Source organism: Peromyscus californicus, unplaced genomic scaffold (assembly GCF_007827085.1).
Source record: "Peromyscus californicus insignis strain IS unplaced genomic scaffold, ASM782708v3 Scaffold_6__1_contigs__length_162567912, whole genome shotgun sequence".
NCBI lineage: Eukaryota > Metazoa > Chordata > Mammalia > Rodentia > Cricetidae > Peromyscus > Peromyscus californicus.
Genome location: NW_026294584.1, coordinates 16,267,862 through 16,289,345, shown reverse-complemented (window position 1 = coordinate 16,289,345; position 21,484 = coordinate 16,267,862). Strand labels below are relative to the sequence as shown.

General features: G+C 38.2%; 1 protein-coding gene across 6 annotated transcripts in view; it reads right to left on the bottom strand.

The window, feature by feature from the left end:
* Positions 1-21,484, bottom strand: part of Cdk14 (cyclin dependent kinase 14) — a 587,756-nt gene that overhangs the window by 261,620 nt on the left and 304,652 nt on the right. For all 6 annotated transcript variants that reach the window (XM_052720087.1, XM_052720086.1, XM_052720089.1 and 3 more), the window contains one exon: positions 18,820-18,943. In XM_052720087.1, the coding sequence (XP_052576047.1) occupies positions 18,820-18,943 (124 nt within the window). The remainder of the gene's footprint in view (positions 1-18,819; positions 18,944-21,484) is intronic.

Here is a 21,484-nt window from a genome sequence, read left to right as displayed (position 1 = left end):
TTAAAGCCAGAGATAAGTTTGCAGGAACTATCGGAATCATGCAGATAAAATCTGCCTTAAAGGGAAATTTACTTGTATGAAATTACAATAAATTTCTCTAAGATGATTAAAGTGTTAAAGTTTTTGAAACAGCTCGGAGTATTTTTTTTTTATGTCCATTCATATCACACAGGGCAGGAAAGGTTCACTTCTACATCCAGACTTAGTGTTCTAAATAACCAAACACCACCACTGGACATAGCAATATAGATGGGAGACTCTGAGAAGTTCCGACACAGAATCAGCAACCTGACAGGTCCTGTTTCCTCACTTGTCAGAAAACATCACACACGCTAAGTTTAGGGGGCCCAGCGTGTTCTCAGAACAGAGTTCTGGTTCTGAGAGAGCTGTCAACAAAAAGACAGAAGCTCATGCTGTACTATTGCAGACAGCTGTCCTATCTCTAAAAAACTACTCACAGAAAGCTAACATCTGAGGCACATCTTACTTCTCCTGAACCTGTTAAGTATGTTTGAAATATTCACAGCTTGTCAGGCCAAATAATTTGTCCTTTAAATCACTTATCTTTCTCTAATAAAGCTATATTTGACACCTCACAATGAAGTTTAAGATATTTTCAAATAGAGAAACTTCCTTCTTCATAACAAATTTGAATCAATAAAATATTCTTTATTGGAATGCAACAGGCAATGGGATATTTCTGACGCAATAAAGCAATCTAAAACTTGAGTGGTTCTAAAAAAATTACATGGTTGTGGAGCTAATTTTAATGGCAATTTAAGAAGTCACTGAATTTTAACACATATAGGTGCTAAAACATATGTGTATGTATGTGTGTCTGCGTGTGTGCGTGTGTGTGTGTGTGTGTGTGTGTGTGTGTGTGTGTGTGTGTGTAAAATAGAGCACAATAAAAACACTAAATCTGAAGGCATAAAAGCTGAAGTTTTAGAAGAATCTAAACAAATTATTTGGCTTTAGACACCTTAGAAATTAAAGCAATAACCATTCAACAATTCTGAAAACATTTATTACTTAAGAGAATTGAATGACTATAGAGTTCAAAGGACAAAAACCAACCAACCAACCAAACAAACAAAAACCCCAAAAACAAAACAAGGAAAAGAAAAGAAAGAAATAGGACTAATATAGACTATGTAGCTTTCCCCAGCTCCAGCTTGCTTGGTATGAGAAATTGCACTACACATTCAATATTGAGATTAAAAAGAGCAACAGAGTATTGACCTTGGAATACAGTGTTGCTGGACTTCTGTATCAATACTGTTGCCACTTTCTAGAAAAACGTTTCTCCTGTTTCTGACAGTGTTTCTGGCATCTTACACAAATCTTGACTTTATGAGCTACATTTGGGACAGGCTACTTGGTGACTACCAGATGGAAACATCCTGTGGCCTTAGAGGTAGCAGTACCTGTTAGTGCTGTAGTTTGGATCATAAACAGCTCCACAGGTTCATGTGTTAAGGACATGGACACTAACCTGTTGTGTAGTTGGGAGGTAGAGTCTAGTATGGGAAAATCAGGTCTCTGGGCGGGTGGCTCTGGAGCGTATTTGGATCCCTTCCTTTCTCTTTGATTCACAGTCACCATGGAGGAAGCAGACTACAGAGACCACACAGTTCCCACCATGACATTCTGCCCTGCCACAGGCCCCCAAACTGAACAAACCAACCAACCCAGGACTGAAGACTCAGACCTCATGAGTAAATCGTTCCTCCACTTTTGTTGTTGTTGTTATTGTTGCTGTTGGTCCGAGTCAGAGTCTCACACATCCCAGGCTTCTTTTGAACTTAGCAAGTCCCCAGGACAGCCTTGAAGTTCGGTCCTCCTGCATCAACATCTCCTGTGCTGAGATCACAGACACGCACCAACAAACACACCTGGTCCTTTCATCTTTTCAAATAGGTGTTCACAGACATTTTGCAAAAGTGGTGGAAAGGTAATGTTAAAAGAAAAATACATCATCGTGTATTCTCACAGTAAAGCTGAGAAATATTTTAACAGATGTTATCTTAGGGATGGGGTAAAACGTAGCTGTTTTCTTCTTTAATAACTCCTAGTTTAAAACATTATTTACAGCTTTAAAAACTAATATATAAAAAACCTTCTGCTGTGTTAGGGAAAATCAGAATCTATGTTATCAATAGCATAGTTGCCACTTTGTCAGGATATGTCTGAAAGTATCAAAGAATTGAAGGTACTGAAAAGCAATAAAATGTTCCCATATGCCTGCTTACTGGACAATGAGCAAGGGCTCTTCAATTATTCTTATTGGGTATTATTTTATTCTCAATATTTATGAAGACGAATAAATATGGAGAAAAAGAGGAAGGGTTACATGCTGCCTTTTAGTGTATGAAAAGACACTTTTCATTGTCTACAGAGGCTGAGGGATGTGGCTCATGGACAAAAGCTTGTCTATCACACCCAAGGTCTTTGACTGAACTCCCAGCACCCAAGAGGGGGAAATACGCTGTTCACTTATATAACACTTTAGGAAAGGATCAAAAGTTCCCCATTCCTTCTCTTTTTACGGAGTGGCAGTGACTGGATGATGACCACCAAGGTTCATGTAAGAGCCACTAGAACAGGATGAGATGATTAGGTCCTGAGAACACTACAAGAGTGAACTGATACCATTGTTAAAGGGGGTGGGTTCAGTATGAAGCAACAAGTTCAGTTTCCTGCTTGGTGTGAAACAAACACACACACACACACCCCTACACACATTCATACACACATGTACAAATATGCACACACGTACATACATTCAAACACATACATATGTGCACACCACTCTCCTTTCTATTTTACACCACAGGCCTTCAGGAGATGCTGGCAATCTTGAGCTTGATCTTAGACTTTCTAAAATCATGACTATGAAGAAGTAAACGTCTGTTCTTCATAGACTTTCTAAAATCATGACTATGAAGAAGTAAACGTCTGTTCTTCATAAATTGCACAATTTGGGTATTCTATTAGAGCAACACAAAATGGACTGGAAAAATGTCACTGAAAATACAGAGATCTTCATTCCAAATGAAGCTGGCAGTCACAATAAGTCTATATTTGTCATATTTCTTTCATTTTTTCCCCTGAGCAATATAGAAGTACTTTCCAGTTGGCAAAAGCATGCTTGGGGAAATGACCAGAAAATGTATAATGTATATACATCTGGTAGGCAATGGAATAAGCTTATTTTAGAGACAATTTTGCATGTGTAGTTGTGTATGTGTGTGTGCATGTATATGTGTATATATCTATGCACATATGCAAGTGAATATGGGTGTAGATGTATACACCCACATGTGTGTTCATGTAGGTGGAAGACAGAGGATAATTTGGTTATCTCTCCTTACATTTCTTCCATCTTTTGCTTGAGATAGGATCTCTCACTTGCCTGGGCCTCTGCAGGTAGCGAGGTTAACTGGCCAATGACCTCCAGAGAGCTGCCTGTCTCCAGGTTCCATCTTGCCATCACGTGTTCTATGTGCACACCATCCTGCCATCACTGGGGTTCTACATGCACATCATCTTATCCAGCATCTTCCCTGGCTTCTAGGGATCCAAATTCAGTTACTCATACTTGGGAGTCAAATGCTTTACTGAGCTGTTGTCCCAACACAAGAACTAGATTTTAAGAAACATTTCAAAATATTGCAAGTCAGAACTTCAAACTTAGAGATCATTGAAATCTCTTTAATTTACAGACATCAAGCTTGTTGAGTGACTTGTCTTAGGTCACTCAGCTGATTAGTGTCAAAGTTAAAACAAACATTTCTTCTATTTCTTGCTATCATGTTTTATTTTAACTAAATTTCACTGCTAAATGAGTCTGACTTTGGGGCTGTCAACCTTGCGAGAAAGCGAGGCTTCTGGAGGAAACACAACTCTTAATGACTCAGCATCAGTCTTTGCTGGTCAAGCTTGGCTATGAGATTCAGCATGTTCAGAGGAAGGGACAATTCAACTCAGGCTTGTTCTTTTCAGCCTTGACCTCTGCATTTGTTAGCCAGGTTTGTGTAGGTATCAACTGAGCGTGGTTGTGACTCAACTACTGTCTCCCTCACAGAAGCACTCAGAGCTAAAACTGCCATCAGCCAAGTAAGTGGAGATCAGCCACTTCCCCAGTATGATGATTCTGATTGACTGCAGCTTGAAAAGCCCCTGAAACAGAGACCCTAGTTAATCCATGCCTGGGCCCCATCCCATAGAAACTCAGACACAATAATGCATGCCTTTTTAGGTAGGTTAATTTGTAGAAATTTATCACAGAACAATAGATAGCTCATACAACAGTCTCTAAATTAATGTCCAAGAGAGTCTCAAATCTATCCTTGCTTAATAAACCTAGGAAATGCTATGGTACATTTTACTCTAAATTAAAAAAAAAAAAAGTCAGGAGCCTGAAATCTTTAGCTAATTTACATTTTTATTTCCATAGAAAGAAGGTGCTGGGCTAGGGGATACACACATGCAACTTACTCCTTAAATAAATTTGACCAAGGTAATATTTTTTTTTTTAATTTTTAAGATGTTTTGTTCTATGAAGAAGTTTCATGTATTGCAGGTTGACCTCAAAATGACTGTGTAGACCAGGATAACCTCCAACTTCTGAACCTCTTGCCTCCACTGGGGAACACAGGTATCTGCTACACACCTGCATGCTGCGGTACTGGGGATTGAAACCACGGCTTTGCACATGTCAGTCAAGCACTCTACCAACTAGGCTACACATCCTGTTCTAAAACTATTTTTTGTTAGTGTACATGCCTGTTTTAGAAATAACATTTTAGATTTTAATTGTAAGTTTAAGAGACACAGATATCCAAAGATATCAAAGGAGATAACCATCATCCAAATAACCGGGGGGACTGCCCTACTCCTCCTCCAAGTCATACAAGGATGGAAAAGTTCATTTAAAGTATTTCCATAGTCATTTCTGGTCTTTTATCTTCTACTAGGAAATACGGTATTTTTGTTAGCAAAATAAATTATGTACTTGTATTTCTCAACAAAACAATTTATACCTACAAACAACACAAAACAGTAATTCCTCTTCATTGCCCCCTCCCTGCCACCATCATCTGGTAGAAATAATTTCCCAGCAGCACTGACAAGGTCTATGGACTGGGATGAGACAGAAGAACTTGCTGAGAGGGAGAAAAAGGTGGAAATAAAGTATAATGAGCATCCTGCTTGACATTATAGTGTCACTTAGAAAAATGATAAAAAAAAATCTTCCCGATTGCTACAAAAACATGTTTATTTTTGGCAAAGAAAAGATAAGTCAGGGCAAATATGAATGCCTCAGTGCCTTCAACATTATTGTGTTCAATTAACAGATAACCCTTTATAGATTTTGGAGGATTTTAATTCTTGATAAAACTTTAGAGCTAATGAGTAAAAAAATTATATGTTTATTCTGCCCTTCCTTCAGTGATTCAAAAAATTCCAAGTCTGCATCAAAACTTCTGTATTTGGGTACAGTGCTAAGTAAATTGATACTACAATTGAATTTGAAGTCACTGATTCTAATTGGCAGTATAAAGCTTAACACAGGGGGAGATCAAAGACCCCATTGGCAGTTATTCAATTGGTATAAAAATTAAGTGGTAAGTTGACTGCAAAATTCATTTAGCTATAATTTTATATTTATAAGATCACTGATCATAACATGACTCGGCACTATATGAAGATTGTTCATGTTACCTGAAACATATGAAAGCAATCAAATGATCTTATAAGATTATTTCAAGATGAATTATCATCTATCCTGCAGACTCAGCAGAAAAGTTCATTTAAAATATTGTTCATTTTGACGCCCAAATTGAGCTAATAATGGCAAGCATGTATCGATGTTGTCTCATTGAAACAGAACAATTAGAATGGTACTATTGTCTTCATAGAGAATAAAATAATGAGCAATGAAAGTACTTTATAAAATGTAAAAAGGGCCATCATTGCTATTAGAAAGAACTGAACTGAATGAGTCACTGTTCTGTCCTAAAAGCAATCTAGTGTCAACTGCTGCAGATCAAATGTCTTTAGGATTCAATAATGAGGATGCTTCCAAACACTGGAGTCAATACTCAGAAGAAACAACACTCAATCCAGGCTGGTTTCTCCATCACGTACCAGGCAAAGTGCTCGTTCTTTGTTTCAACTGCACAGCCCAGATGCCCACAGCCACGCCATTCACATAGACGGTCAGACAGACAAAGCACACCATTGAAGTGACACTGCTTGCTGTCCAAGCCAGGGATGAAAATCTGCAGGACGCTGCTATTTATACTGCAGAGACGTGTACAAGACACAGATGACTTGGTTTATAAACTTGTGAAATCATCCATCAACCACTATTTCAAATCATTCATTTTGACATTTTATCTACTTTTTCTTAAAGATAGCATGGGCCTTTCCAAATTATGAATGTTTCTAGTTATATATCTTTATTCTTGAGGTTTAAAAAGATTGGTCAAATAAACTTTCAAAATTAATTAGATTTAATTATGAAACAAACGGCCCTTAAAAAGTTCTAAAAAACAAGTTAGAATGCTCTTCACATTGCTCTCAGCTAAACTTATTTCACTGTTTTACTGTGTAGCCAATCACTAAGGATGATTAGAAGTCAACATGCAATTACACTTCAAATTATTGAACAACTGACATGGACTGCAGCAGGATTTATGCCTAATACATCACAAACCTTGAATGTGAGGAGTAGAATGAGTGGTGTGCTTCTAAAGGACTTCCTCATTTAAAAACAAAAACAAAACTCTTTAGCACCCCCTCACATCCCCAATGTAGTTTTCTAGAATCCCCAAGGATCAAAATCTGAGCATGCTCTGTGTCACATAAAATGCCCTACTATTTGCATATAATCTACATACATTCTTCTCTATAATTGAAACAAGCTCTAGGTTACTTATAACATCCAATTGTGTAAATATTTGTATGATTATTGTTTACAGAATAAGAGAAAACTGTAAATATTTCTTTCTTTTTTCCCTTTCTCTCTCTCTCTCTCTCTCTCTCTCTCTCTCTCTCTCTCTCTCTCTCTCTCTCTCTCTCTCTCTGAGACAAGCAGGGTCTCACTTTACACCTAAACCTGGTCTAGAATTCTTAGCCGTTTCTGGTACTCAGGCATTCATGTTCTGGGATCACTGATTTGTGCTCCCATGTTCGTTACCGGTTTGGTTTATGAAATCCAATACAGTAGAAGCTTCCCAAAATATATACACATATGAAAGGAATCTGAATTGAATCACCAAATAATGAGGAGATGATACCCCACATAGGTATCTGTCACCTCCAAGTGAAACCTCCATGGCACAAATGGAGTTACATCTAATTGAGCTGTTGGATAAGGGGGACCTCTGGACACCCCAAACAATGCAGGTTATTGCCAGGGCTATTGTTTGCTCCCCACAGACTGATGGTAAGGCCCTACCTATTGCAGACGACAACACCTATATAACTCATTGAAGGTGGGGAAGCCGAACTGGTGCCGAACTAGAGCCTCCATCTCTACAGACTGGTGCTCATGGCACCAGAAGGTGGGACTAACCAAGCCATATCTGATTGGATTTAAGGCTCACACCATGAGATGGAATCCACCTCCAATACTGCTTGGGCGGTCAAGAACCTGAAACTAGATGGGCGAGGGACCTAAGATAAACCAAACACTAGTGTTCTGCTAAAGGAATGCAGCATTGAAATGACTCCTAATGACATTCTGTGGCACTCACAGACCAGTGTCTTGCTCAGCTTCTGCAGCAGACAGGAACCAAAACAGAGACCCACAACTAGACCACATGCCGAAAGTAAGACCTTGAAACAGTCCTAAAAGGGATGTCTCCACCAAATCTCTCCCTTCTGGGATCAGGGAGCTGCAGAAGAGGACGCCAAGAGGTTCTAGGCACCAGTGGGAATGGAAGACACCAAAGAAACAAGGTCTTCTAGAAACACCAGGATCACGCACATGTGAATTCACGGAGTCTGTGGCAGGGTGCACAGGGCGAGCACAACTCTAAACCAGATGGAGTCCAGGCAGGAGAGGGGAAGGAGGCCAGAGCTCTCATCCCTAACCCAGAAGCTATCCCCAGTTGAAAATCCCTCACACAAGAAAAATTAGTTGGTTTTTTTTGTTTTCCCAATGGTGTCTTACTGGGTATTCAAGCCACACATTGGAACAGACTCCATGGTCAGCAACAGCTGACCAACACAAACAAACTCCATGGTGTCGTCCCCCCCCCCCCCCCCCCCCCCGGCCCCGTGTATGTGTGTGCGTGTGTGTGTGAGTGTGAGTGTGTGTGTGTGTGTGTGTGTGTGTGTGTGTGTGTGTGTGTGTGTGTGTACGTCTCATAATGCTTCATCTGGGCAATTTCCCCCTACAGGTCTTTTGCCTATATATTATGGCTTCTGGTTTTGTTTTTATGAGATTTCTCTGTGTGTGAATGTGTGTGTGTGTTTGTATCAGTATGTATTTCTTATGATTTTTCTTTGCTCCTTTTTTTGTTTTGTCCTTTCTGGTTTGTTTTTATATCATTATTATTATTATTTATTATTATTTTACATGCCTGTATGTTTTCTAATGAGAGTGAGCTGTTTTGGATCGGTAGGGAGGTGAGGAGGATCTGAGAGGGGAAGAACTGTAATCAGAATATATTGTATGAAAAATATCTATTTTCAATAGAAAAGAATTCTATTTCTGTTCTTATAGAAACATCATGGTTTAATTACAAAAAGGCAAAGTCTTAATATTTTCCTATCATCATTCCTCATCATATAAATAATCAAGGCAGTATTTCTCTGGATTGTGTTGCATTAGAATATTTAATTAGAAAAGTGGCTATTTGAGTTGTTGACTTAAGTTTGATTTAAAAAACCATTGAATGCAACTTGGCTACAAATAATGACAGAAAACTTCTGTCATTTCAGGCTATATATGTATATGAAGCTTGTTTTCCCAGCATTGATGATTATAAAAATCAAACACTGATCAACTCTAAAAATTTTTGAAGACACTCTACATTTTGCAGTATCAAATATTCAGTCAAGATATAATTCTTCATTTAAAAGTTTATCTCAGTATATAAATTTAATCTCTTCTTTGATACATGGTAAAATCACATGAATACCAAAGGATTGTCTCAAATTTAATAACTTTATGATTTACTATAAAAAATTTTCCTACTTGTTTCATTCATGGATGGTTGAATCTCGGATGTAAAACCAGGAGACAGGAAGGTAAAATTATACACATTCTGAAGATCTAACTGTATAATGCTACTTTTCTCAGAACAAGTTTTCCTCATGATCTTTAGAATTTACTCAAGTCATAAGTCACTCCTCAGGAAAACATCTGACAGGGTCCCACATATCACAGGACATGAATGTGTAAAAGCTAAGTGACCTCTTGCTTAGCTAAGAAGTGTTCTGTCTCTTAAAGGAATTAGCATGGAGCATCTACTCTGAAAGCAAGGCACAGTGATACAAATCTGTCGTACAGATGCCACCACAGCATGTCCCGGTGTTGTTAGTCCTTCTCCTTAGAGAAGTCAGACGGAGGAAGTATGGTGGGAAGTACAAACATCAGAAAGCCAACATTACTGCGCAAGTTTTAAAAGGTCTCCCCTTGCCAAGTAATTACATTTAAAAATAGTCAATAATTTTATATCATATAATATGGAAGATAACGATGTAAAAGTGCAACCATTTAGGAAAAGCTCATTAGTTCTCAGGGGCATCTCTGTAAATATAATAACTGGTATTCAAGAGTGATGTCAAGGCTGGAAAAGGGCATAAGAGCAGAAGCAGGAAGGATGTGCCTCTGCTTGGGGTATTCATGTCTCTTTCAAGCGGCAAACTTGCTGACTCTATTCATTACCAAGGTTTGAGAAGTCAGTAAGGACCAGTGATGAAGACCAAAAGATATGTATTACATCATAATGTCACACAGAGCAGAAAGGAAACAATACACCACTCTGGGTGGAGGCAGCAGAAATACTAAATCAAAAGGAGTAAATCTGAATCTATCTGCATAGGAGCAAAGATTAGAAAAAAATATCACATTGAACTAAATACCACTTTAATTATCTCATAGGTTAATAATAAATATGAAATTTATATTTTGCTGGGCAGTGGTTGCACAAGCCTTTAATCCCAGAGCCAGGCAGATCTCTGTGAGTTCAAGGCCAGCCTGGTCTACAGAGTAAGATCCAGGACAGGCACCAAAATTACATAGAGAAACCCTGTCTTGAAAAAAAAAATAAAAGAAATTTATATTTTTTATATTTTAACCTAGAAACTGTTATGAGATAAACTACAAGCACTAAACCATTTAAATTCTTGTAACAATTTTGTAAAGCACACACATTTAAAAATACATTGATGAGACAGAATTTCAGTAACCCACCAAATGATGCACCACTTATAAGCAATAGAGGAGGACTCAAACCCTGACATCTGGCCCCAGAATCTGTATTTGGGGAGGCTTTACTCCATCTTAACTTCGCATACTCGTGTGTTTGCATCTGTGTAAGACCTTCTCTCTTTTGTATCACTTGTTTGACCTATTAGAGCTATATCTCTGCCTAGAGGTGGGCATGATTATCTCTCACCAGCATGTGGCATTATGATGGAAGAACTGTGATGCCTTTGGTCCTAGTAAGGTTCCTAACATACTCTGCAGATTTCCTACAGAAAAGACCATGTTTAATCATAATGATATTTGGTCTTAGTCTCCAGGTCTTGACACAAGTCCTCGTAAAACCCCTGAAATCTCTCAACTGTAGGACTATCTTACTTGTACACTGAGGAGATGACTGATGATGACTGGAGCCCCAAGCTGAATGATGGGCTGGAGAGAGCTTTCTGGTTGGTGAAACTCTGAAGTGCTGTGGAGCTGGCATGCCTGGACCAGTGTGAAGGCTGGGAGCTCTGCACTCCCCCTCTGCACACATTTCTGCCCTACTCTCTCCCTTTGCATTTCTTTCAGTTGGCTGTTTCCAAATTGTACCTTTGACAGTCAACTAGTAAATCTAAGTGCTTTTAGTTTTGTGTGCAAGTCATTTTAGCATATTTAACCTAAGGAGGAAGTTGTGGGAACTCCTATTAATAGGTATCTGGTTAGAATTTAAGGGTTTGTGATTGGCAGCTGAAGTATGAGCAGTCATGTGACATTCAGCTTTTAATCTTTAGTGACTGTGCTCACACAGTTAGTGTCAGAGCTGAACTGAATCTTCAGAAAACCAGCCACTATCTTGGGTTTTGGCAAATTGTTTATTGAGATGCAGCAATAGCCCAAAGTGGGTGCTAGGAGTGTTGGGAGTAAAAGGAAGTTCAGTACCATAGAAGAGAGAGGTACTAGAAAACTACACCCATGAGGATTCACTGGCATTTACTCAGTTAGAGCCCAGCATGGCCGAATGGTAACAGGAATACTGCTAACAAAAATTCAGCCTTCCATTGCCTATAGGGTTTTTCAATGCTTTAATTCATATCACGAATGTAAAGTTACTGAGGCTCCAATCCCAATCGGTAACTCCAGTAAGACCTCTAGATCTGTAAGAAATGTCTCCTTTCTCTCTTCTTACAGTTTCCTTGGGATACACGGTTGGCTCTTGTGGGTCATACAGAGTGACATCTAACATTCTGGATCCCATATTTCAACAGGGACCTTACTACTCAACTTGACCCAGGTCACCATATCAGCAAAAACTATTATGACAGGGACACCTTGTTAACACTCTTACCTTCTATGTGGTTGGGAAACAGATCATAAATGGGTTAAATAACTTGTCTACTTGGTGCTTCACCGAAGACGTTGGTCATAAGGCAGGGCCAATAGTAGCTAAGGCATCACTTCTTGATTTAGCTATCATACTGCTAGTTTATTTCCATCACTGGAGTACTAAGTCTATGGAATCTCTTATATAATCTCTGAACTTCCATCAAAATGCAGAGAGGGGTTAGGGGTATAACACAGTGGTAGAACACTTGCTTGATGTGCGTTAGAGCCTGGGTTTAAGTGCCACAGGGGAACACAGCACATTAAAAATCCTGAAACTGTGAACGTAAAAGATTTTCCCTTTCTCTTACAGATTTATAACTGATTTGCCTTCCTTTTCCCTCATAGATTTGGTGCCTCTATTTTGATCAGGTCAAAGCACAAGATTCCCAATGATCTGAGTCTACTGGCAGCTGGATGTTGACATTAACAACAAAACCACGCTCTGTACCTACAGATCACATTTGTTTTGTAGTTTTCTTGTAACTCCAGTCACAAGAATCAGTGATTCTTATGATGCTACCAGCTAATTTTAAGTATTTTGAGAGTTTAATGTTATCTATTCATAAACCATCAAAATCACATGGACCTGGAATTTTCTACTTTTTTCCTGCTCTTTCATCTATTGGCCCATCTCATAACGAGGACTCTCAATTTAGCTGGCTCTTGACCTCATTCACCCCCAGTACTCCATTCTATCACTTCAAGGCTGGTCTAAGTAAAGTTCCCACATCCAATACCACCTGTTGGTTGCTTTCCAGGAGAGATTTCCCCAATGAAACTCCTCTGGTATATTGTAAGGGTGGATACCCGTCTCTAACCTGAGTGATGCTAATGTATCAGTGTGAGCTCACCACATAGGTGCATGACTTTAGTGCCAGATGTTGAGAGAGGAAGGGCAAGGATATGCCCATAGCCCTCTCCACATTCTAGAGTGGAGCAGCTAATTCTAAATATATTACCTGTTTGCAGAGCTACATAAAAGCAACTGCCTAAACTTTGCATTAAAATTGTTTACGTGTTTAATGTTCTAAGGGCCTTTTAAAAATAGTGATACTTCATTGAGTAATAAAGCCATTTATTATTACAAACTATGTGCTTCAAGAAAGACACAGTAAAATAGAATCCTGCAGGCCATGACAAATTGGTGAAGTTCAACTTTAAATTTATTGTTATAGCTCTAATGTTCATTTGTGAACAATACAAAAGAGGTAGACATCTATACCTTTGAGAATACCAGACTTTTATCTAGAGACTTCATATCTATCAAACCAACTGAATCTTTGCATCTGAAATTTTATTTCTTTGTGTTCTACCATTTCCTATGTGAATTCTGAGAAGCACAGAACAATTGTGCACTTAATATGTCCTCTACAAAGACACATTTCTAGTATGTCCCTTAAATTAATCTAAAATTGATTTACAAAAGTTCCCTAAAAATCTCGGTGAGAACTATTGACCCTAGGAAGGTTATGTTCTAGGCCTATGGTAGGAAGAAAACAAAGTGATTTTCCTTGATTAAAACCACAGAGCTGTTTAACTTCATTCCTCCACTGACTAGCCAGTAAAATAAACTATGATTTCAAATGCTTATTAGAGACTTCTTGGTGATCTCTTTTCACCCCCAGGCATAAACCTAACCTAAATGTCTTTCAATATAGTTAGACTGTGACTTTAAAAACAAAAGAAACCTGGATGATTCCACATCCTCTTGCAAAAACTGCACAAAATTGGAAATCTATAGTCCACTTTGCTCTAATTGAATTTAGATGGAAAATACTTTGAGTTCTTATACTACTAAATAGTAAATAAACTTTTAAGTCTTGATGAATTCATGCATTTGCTATCCATGCTTCAATTCTTTTCTTTTATTGTACTCCATACATCATGAAAGTATGACCATACTCATCTGTTTGAATTCCAAACTATTGAAGACATATACATATAAATAACATTATATGGACTTTCGCAGGTTATATTTACATATTTGGAGATAAACACACACATATACATATGTATGCAACAATAATTAAAGAAAATGAGGCCATGCATCTGAATGAGAGTGAGGGTGTGGAAGGCACATATGAGATGAGTTAGGAGCAGGAAGAAGGGAAGGGGGGAAATGATGGGATTATCTTAATCACAAAAGGAGGAGGAGGAGGAGGAGTGGAAGGGGAAGAGGAGGAGGAGGTGGAGGGAGAGGAGAAGGAAGAGGAGTGGAGGAGAAGGAAGAGGAGGAGGAAGAGGAGGAGGAGGAGAATGAATAGGAGGAAGAGGAGGAGGAGGAGGAGGAAGAGGAGGAGGAGGAAGAGGAGAAGGAAGAGGAGTGGAGGAAGAGGAGGAGGAGGTGGAGGAGGGAGAGGAGAAGGAAGAGGAGTGGAGGAGAAGGAAGAGGAGGAGGAAGAGGAGGTGGAGGAGGAGGAGGAAGAAGAGGAGGAGGAGGAAGAAGAGGAGGAGGAGGAAGAAGAGGAGGAGGAGAATGAATAGGAGGAAGAGGAGGAGGAAGAGGAGGTGAAGGAGGAGGAGGAAGAAGAAGAAGAGGAGGAGAAAGAAGATGAGGAGGAGGAGGGAAAAAAACTGATATTTAGATATTTAGATTCCTGGGAGGAATGTCAGAGCACTGACTCAGATTTAGTGAACAGATTTTTAATTTCCAGCAAGTCCCTAGTCATTAGAAAACAGGTTAAATACGTTAAAAAATGTACAACACAATCCATCAACACTAATAGGACTTTGGAATATATTTGTCCAGTGGTCTTTCATTTCACACACCAAGCATAAGGCTCAAAAAACATGAATGACTTCTTCAACAACCACAAGTTAAATTCAGTAATGATTTCTTAATTCAATGTCTGATACACTCTGCAATTGATAACAGTTCAACTTGTTAGACCTTGTAATACCAAGCACTGTGTGAAGCCCATGTGTGAGAGACTCAAAAGAACCTAAGACTCCACACTACCTCACCCAGCAATTCCACCTGTACTCTTGACTATCAAGAGCTGGGACAACTCTGATAAACAGACAGTTGTTTTATAAATAGCTAGTTTTCCAAAGAAGAAACAGAAATTAGTAAATTCAAGTGAGTCTTATTCTTCAGATGATAACTCATGCATTTTTATCCAGTCAGCCAAAATTTGTTATTAATATTTTGTGTTTAGTCTCTACTGTAGGGTTGTGCACATAGTACAGATAATAGTGAGCAAGAGAAGTAGCTGAAGCAAAAAATAAAAAAAAAAAGTGACCTTCAATGCATTAGAAATGTGACTGAAGTTGCTAAATTAGTGACAGTACTGAGAACGGTCCTATTCTGGGCAGGGTAACATGAACTATCCTTCTATAAAAAAAGGAAGAAAGAAAGAAAGAAAGAAAGAAAGAAAGAAAGAAAGAAAGAAAGAAAGGAAGGAAGGAAGGAAGGAAGGAAGGAAGGAAGGAAGGAAGGAAGGAAGGAAGGAAGGAAGGAAGGAAGGAAGAAAGAAAGAAAGAAAGAAAGAAAGAAAGAAAGAAAGAAAGAAAGAAAGAAAGAAAGAAAGAAAGAAAGAGAGAAAGAAAAGGACAGCTACACGGGGAGCAGGAAGATGAGCATCTGTGGTGAGCGGACAGGTTGGGGATTTTGTTGCTCCACAGTATACCAGCAGCACCAAGGTGGTAAGGACATAGGCTGCATTAATATTTTCCCTATAGATAATGCGAAGACAAATAGAAATGAGTCCAAATGTCGCCCTCAATTTGACCACATAAAAACCGAGTAAACCTCTGCAACAGGAAGGTCGAGGTTAAACCACTACAATATATTCATTCTAAAAACATGTAGAAAATAATGCTCAGGTGAGAGTAAGCAGGACTTGGCTTACTGAAGACAGTTCAACTATGTTCTGCTCCCAGGTGAAGGATCTATAAATACAGCAACACCTGGTTTGTCTATCCCAAGGCTAAAAATCACCCTAGTATTAAAATCCAATTCAACAATTACTGTTAAATTAGTTAAATGAAAAAAATGTTCTGTAAATTCTGAAATGTATTTTATTAGTGTGATCTATATACATAGGAATGGTATATTTATTGTATGTAGAATATATCTACACACATCCATATACAGCATTCACATAATGATCAAGACTTTACTAAAGAATTTTTTAAAGAATTACGCAGCAATTTACCCAAAGGGAAATGTCTGTGTCTATAAAAATAAAGAAAGAGGCACCTGATATCCCAGCTTTGTGACCAGACACCTGTACGGCCCAGGCTCCTAAGGTCTACTTCATTCCAAATTTCACACTTCTCTCAAAAACTTGGGTTACTTGCTTATAAGCTTATTTATGTAAGGAAACAAGAAATGACTTATGCATATACAGAACACAGAATAAACCTGATAAATGCTAGTGCTTTTATCCGCTGATATTTTTTTCTAGTAAGGAAGCAGCATTTATAGTATAGGGAATAGAGTCATTTAGAACACATTTGCCTCTTTTATTCAGACGTTTATGGCATTTGTTCACATAAGAGAGAAAGGTAAGACAAAGAAATGGTTTCCAAAGCTCTTCAAGTGTCAGACTCTGAAAGCAGACCAGTGTGTAACTGTCCTGCTGCCTGGAACTGTCCCGTTCTGACTATTCAGCTTCACTGTACCTTCCCATGCCTTTCCTTCATCTCTCACACACTCCTGCCCAAACACAGTAAATCACAGTTAACTGCATGTCTTAAATTAAAATACAAAATAATGCACAATTAATTGGGGGGAAATTGTCAATTGGTGAATGAGCTTCACTCATTACACTCTATGCATAGGACGTATGCCAACTGCACATTCCTAGCTAGACAACTGACTGGGACAGTGAGAGCACACGGGGCCATCCTCTGCAGATCAGCCTGGACCAAAGAAATGATCACTTTCAAACACCACCGCACCTCTCATACATCTTTCTTTCACTACAAAGAGAGAGATACATACATTCAGGAATGTGCATAATTGTAGATAATTAGGAAAATAAAAACATCCTTGACAAAGGCTTGAACAGAAATGGTATTTTAGCCAATAATAGAAAAATCCCAGCTGATACAAATGATTTTGTCATACTTCTTAACATGAATAAACATTAAAGACACATTCTTTTTAGACAAAGACTTATAAAACAGTATGTATCTTTTTTGAGGATATGTAAAAGGAAAGCGAAACAAGATGTACAAAACAGACACAGAGAAAATACATTAAAAGGTTAAAATATAATTTGAGTTACTCATTTTCCTAAATTTTCTAAATTTAAAAAATATCACTTCAGGTTTTAAGACTTCTATCCAATTTATTACTGAATCTGATATAAACGCTAGTGTTCTGTTTGTAAATATATATTCCTAAATATAGCCTGTGAGTCCATATAATGTTAGCTATATGTATAGTTTCAGGGCTAACCGTTTGATATTGGACAACTGAAAGTCTTAAGAGTCTTTTAAGACGAGCTCACCTTGCTATAATAATAATAACATCTTAAAATGTAAGACTAATTATAAAGTACATCATACAATTCTATGGTATCTTTAATTGTGCAAACAGGTAATTATTGACATACTCAACACAAAATTTAAGGAACAAGCTCAGTTCGGTTAAATGTTCAACACAATAATGTATTTCAACAGATTATCTTACACTAGCAAACTATGATTTTAAAAAAATCACCGTTAAAATGTAAATTCTTTTAAAGTTATTGACAGTGACAAACTACAAAATGTCTGCCGCAAAGCTATTACCTTGACTTTGAAGAACTACACAATTCTTCTCTACCATTCCCCCCTCCATTACTTATTTTCTGTATTTATGTCTATATATCTGCATTTTCTTATTTATATCTAGCTACCTCATATGATCTTGTTGCCAAATCTGGCCATAAACAACATGCATGAAATCATGCAAAGTTTCACTATTTATATTAAAGTAACTTATCAGGAAATGTGTTTTATAACATTCATCACTAAACATGCTAACTTTTGCTTCATTTCCTCCTTGGAAGAAAGGAACACATAAAAGCTAGCAAAGTAAATGTGTCCAGTGATACTCAGCTACCTGACCTTGAAATAAACACCCACTCCCTTCTCTCTTTTATTTATTAGGGGTTGGAATGGGGAAAATAATTAGTTTCCTCAAAAGGCTGCTTCAACCTCAGGCATGTTTACATCCCAAGGGTAATATTTTCATTCCATTCTTAATGGAACAAATTTCTAATCTGAATATGTATTCAAAAATAATTGAGGCAGTGAAGTGTCAACACGTCACACTGCCATCAAGTGTCATTCCCCACTGCTGGGAACCCACGGAGCCACAGCACACTGTCAGGAGGGAGAGACGCCAGTTTTGCCTCCTTTGGAATCGCAAATATGTGAAAGGCCAAGTTTCAAATTTCTAAGAACATCTTTTAAAAGGCCTGCTCTAGGAGCTAGAATTTAAAAAGCATTCTCATTTACAGCTATGAGGAATACCAAAAATAATAGTCACTTCTGGTAAGGTTACACTACTTTTCCTACATTATTATATCCTTAGAGTAACGTACACTTTTGAACACTGTCCAGCCCACGATGCCTAAAAGTGGTACCAAGATTTCACTTCACAGCTCTTCAAGTTTAATAAAATGTTTAGACTTCTTGGAGTTGTGTGGTGGGCTATACTGTCATTTTGCTTTAGATTATTTTCATAATAAAAACTAAGAAAATAAAAAAAAGATTTCCTTGAGTATATTCTATGTTCAAATTTTACTGAGATATTGTTTGATGTCATGTGTGAAGATCTTGTGATCATGTAAGGAAGACCAGTAAACAGCCTTCTACTTCATAAAAATCCACCAATCATTATGTTTTACTTCATCATTTTTCAAAGGATGGAAATAATTTCTTTGTTCCGGAAAAAAAAAATTACCATGATCCACGATGACAGAAGAACTGCACCTAACAAAGGCAGAGCCGCCATCTGCCTGGCGTTCTCACAGTGTGACAAATAAACCAGTAATTAACTGCTTTCCTACCGAAATCTGCCAGCTTTAACTCCCCCGTGTCACTGATGAGGAGGTTCTGTGGTTTCAGGTCTCTGTGCAGAATATACCGCTGGTGGATGTAAGACAGCCCTCGCAGCAACTGAAATAAAAATAACTGGAAAGACAGGAGGGGGAGGAGAGTTATAATCCAAATTCAGATAAATGCCAGTTCATATACACAGTCTGCCAAATACATCAGTGAGAATGGGCAACACCTCTAAATTTCCTACCAATGATTAAGCAAAATGTGCAACGTTAGCATATCAACCACTAGTTCTTTAAGAAGTTGTAGAATTTCTAAAACTTCATGGTGTCAATCAAGACATGTCCTCAGCCACAGAGCTCTATAATCTACTTTCTATAAATGACAGAGAATATGAAAGATAGGGTGGTTACAGTTTTATAGTATCGATCTCTCTAGACTAAAATGATGTCTAAGAGAGCAAAGCAATCTATAACACTATAAAAGATAAACATTTATTCCTATTTGAGTCTATAAAAATCGACATCCATGGATCCACCCACTAACATGTTTAAGGAATGAAAAGATAACATGATTTAAGACAATGAAAACAAAAGTCACGTGGTCCAATTAATAGCAAATTGCGATCAGGATGCCTTTATACATATGGCTGTAGAGATTAGCTATTGTCTGAAGATAGATGTGTACCTTCACTAATTGTAGAGCTAACCTAGCCTAGCACAGGCAGCAAGGCTTCAAGAGCAATAGTTTGGATGTGACAAATAATTTATAAAATTACTAGTGGCCTTTGCTTTGGAGTTTCGTATCAAACGAATGCTTCTATTTTGATAACAAAAGTATGATTCACTTGGTATCCCAAAGGCCCACTTGTGAAAAGTTAGTTTTAAATAATTTGCTAGCCAAAGTCACTCTCACTGACCTAGTATTTAAACAGTGAATCTCCCAAAACAAAACTCAAACAAACATGCTTTTACATTTATGCACCAAGTACATCCTGCTCATAAATCCAGGTAGTATCAAAAGGCTGTGCCAAGGAAATCTAACATGAGTTAAAAGACCAAAGCTTGAATCACTCTGAAATATTCAAGTGGAAATGATTAGCAACTCCTTGAGGGCATTGGAAGCTAGCATTTCTGGAATGCTCCCACTAACCAGGGCTATGAGATCCAAGCACACTTGTCTACTGACATAACATGTTGAAATGACAGTACAATTAGTTCACCTCAAAAAATCTTTATCAGTGATAACTATGCATGGGCAAGAGAAGGCCTTGGCTTACTATTTCCAGAGTGCAAGTAGATAGATGTGGACATCTATTCTGAGATAGAACACATGAGACTTCTGGCGTAAAGACTCAAGAAAACAAGCATCTTTCCAGAGGTTGCCTCCTCTCACCTCTTCTGATGTCGAAGATGGAAAGAGTTGATGATCACTAGCATCACTCTTCACTTCTAATCCCTCCTTATCCTAGGACTTAATTAAGGCTTATGATTTCTATGAAATTCCTTAGTTCTTTAGTTTAGAAGGAAGCCAAGTAGGTGAATTAAAATGCAATGAGTTTAAATATCTTTAAGAGATACATGTATGTAGACAGCATATACTAAATTTTAAAAATAAACATTTTGTTAAGAAAAATTTGGCATTGCCCAAGATGCTAGGCATTGCTTAGTAACTATAGGACTGAGGATTTGGCTGTTTAACTATGGCCATGCTTCCAACTTGACAGGAATAACACAAAGTACACCCTATCATTATCCCCATCACAGTGATGAGGAAACAGTGTAGTTTCTCAAGATTTCTCATCAATTAAGTGGAAGAGCCAGTGCACAAGCCAAGACTGCTCGATTGCTAATCTACTATGGCAACTATGGACAAGGATCAACACATGTAGGAATGCTGATATAGAAGCTGCTTCCTCAAACTGATAGGACAGCATATGAACATCCAAGATTATGGCCTCTGAACCTATTGATCTGAACTCTGCTTTCAGCCAGGTGCTCAGTCATTACGATTTTCTATTCCCCAGCTCTAAGAGATCTTGCAACATCATACTCACAGGCGTGCTGGTTTTCCACTCTGAACCCTGGTCCTTGCTGCCTTCCCTGACTATCTTCCCATCACCTTCCCAGCCCCTCTGCTCTGGATAAAGCACTCCCACTCTATATTCCCAGTGTAGTTTCTGAACATATCACCCGCAGTACAGAATGTACCCCAGCTCCCACAGACTGTATCCCTTATGCCTCATCATAAACTGGATACACAGTTGGCAATTCTAATGGTATTACCAAATGGATTTAGAGACATCTGGATAGGGACAGATAAAAAAGATCACAGATAGTAAGTCCTGGAATAGGATTCTCAAACAGCTAAGAACAGAAGTGGGCAGATTAAGCAGGACCAAAGGGTTCCTCTTCTAATACCCTCAGTAACTAGTGAAAATATATAATCCTTGTGTTAATCCAGAAGCTATTCAACTAGGATATCATGCTGAAGAAGATTAAAACCAGTATTAGGGAAGGAAGAGATCACACACTCAGCTTCAAATGCACAAAGGCTCTAAAATCTGGGGGCTAACATGACCCCAAAAAAACATAAAATCAAGACAGCAAATGTACACTGCCAGGAACCATCATGCAAAGAAAGATCGACAGTTACACGAACAGATCCCTGCCC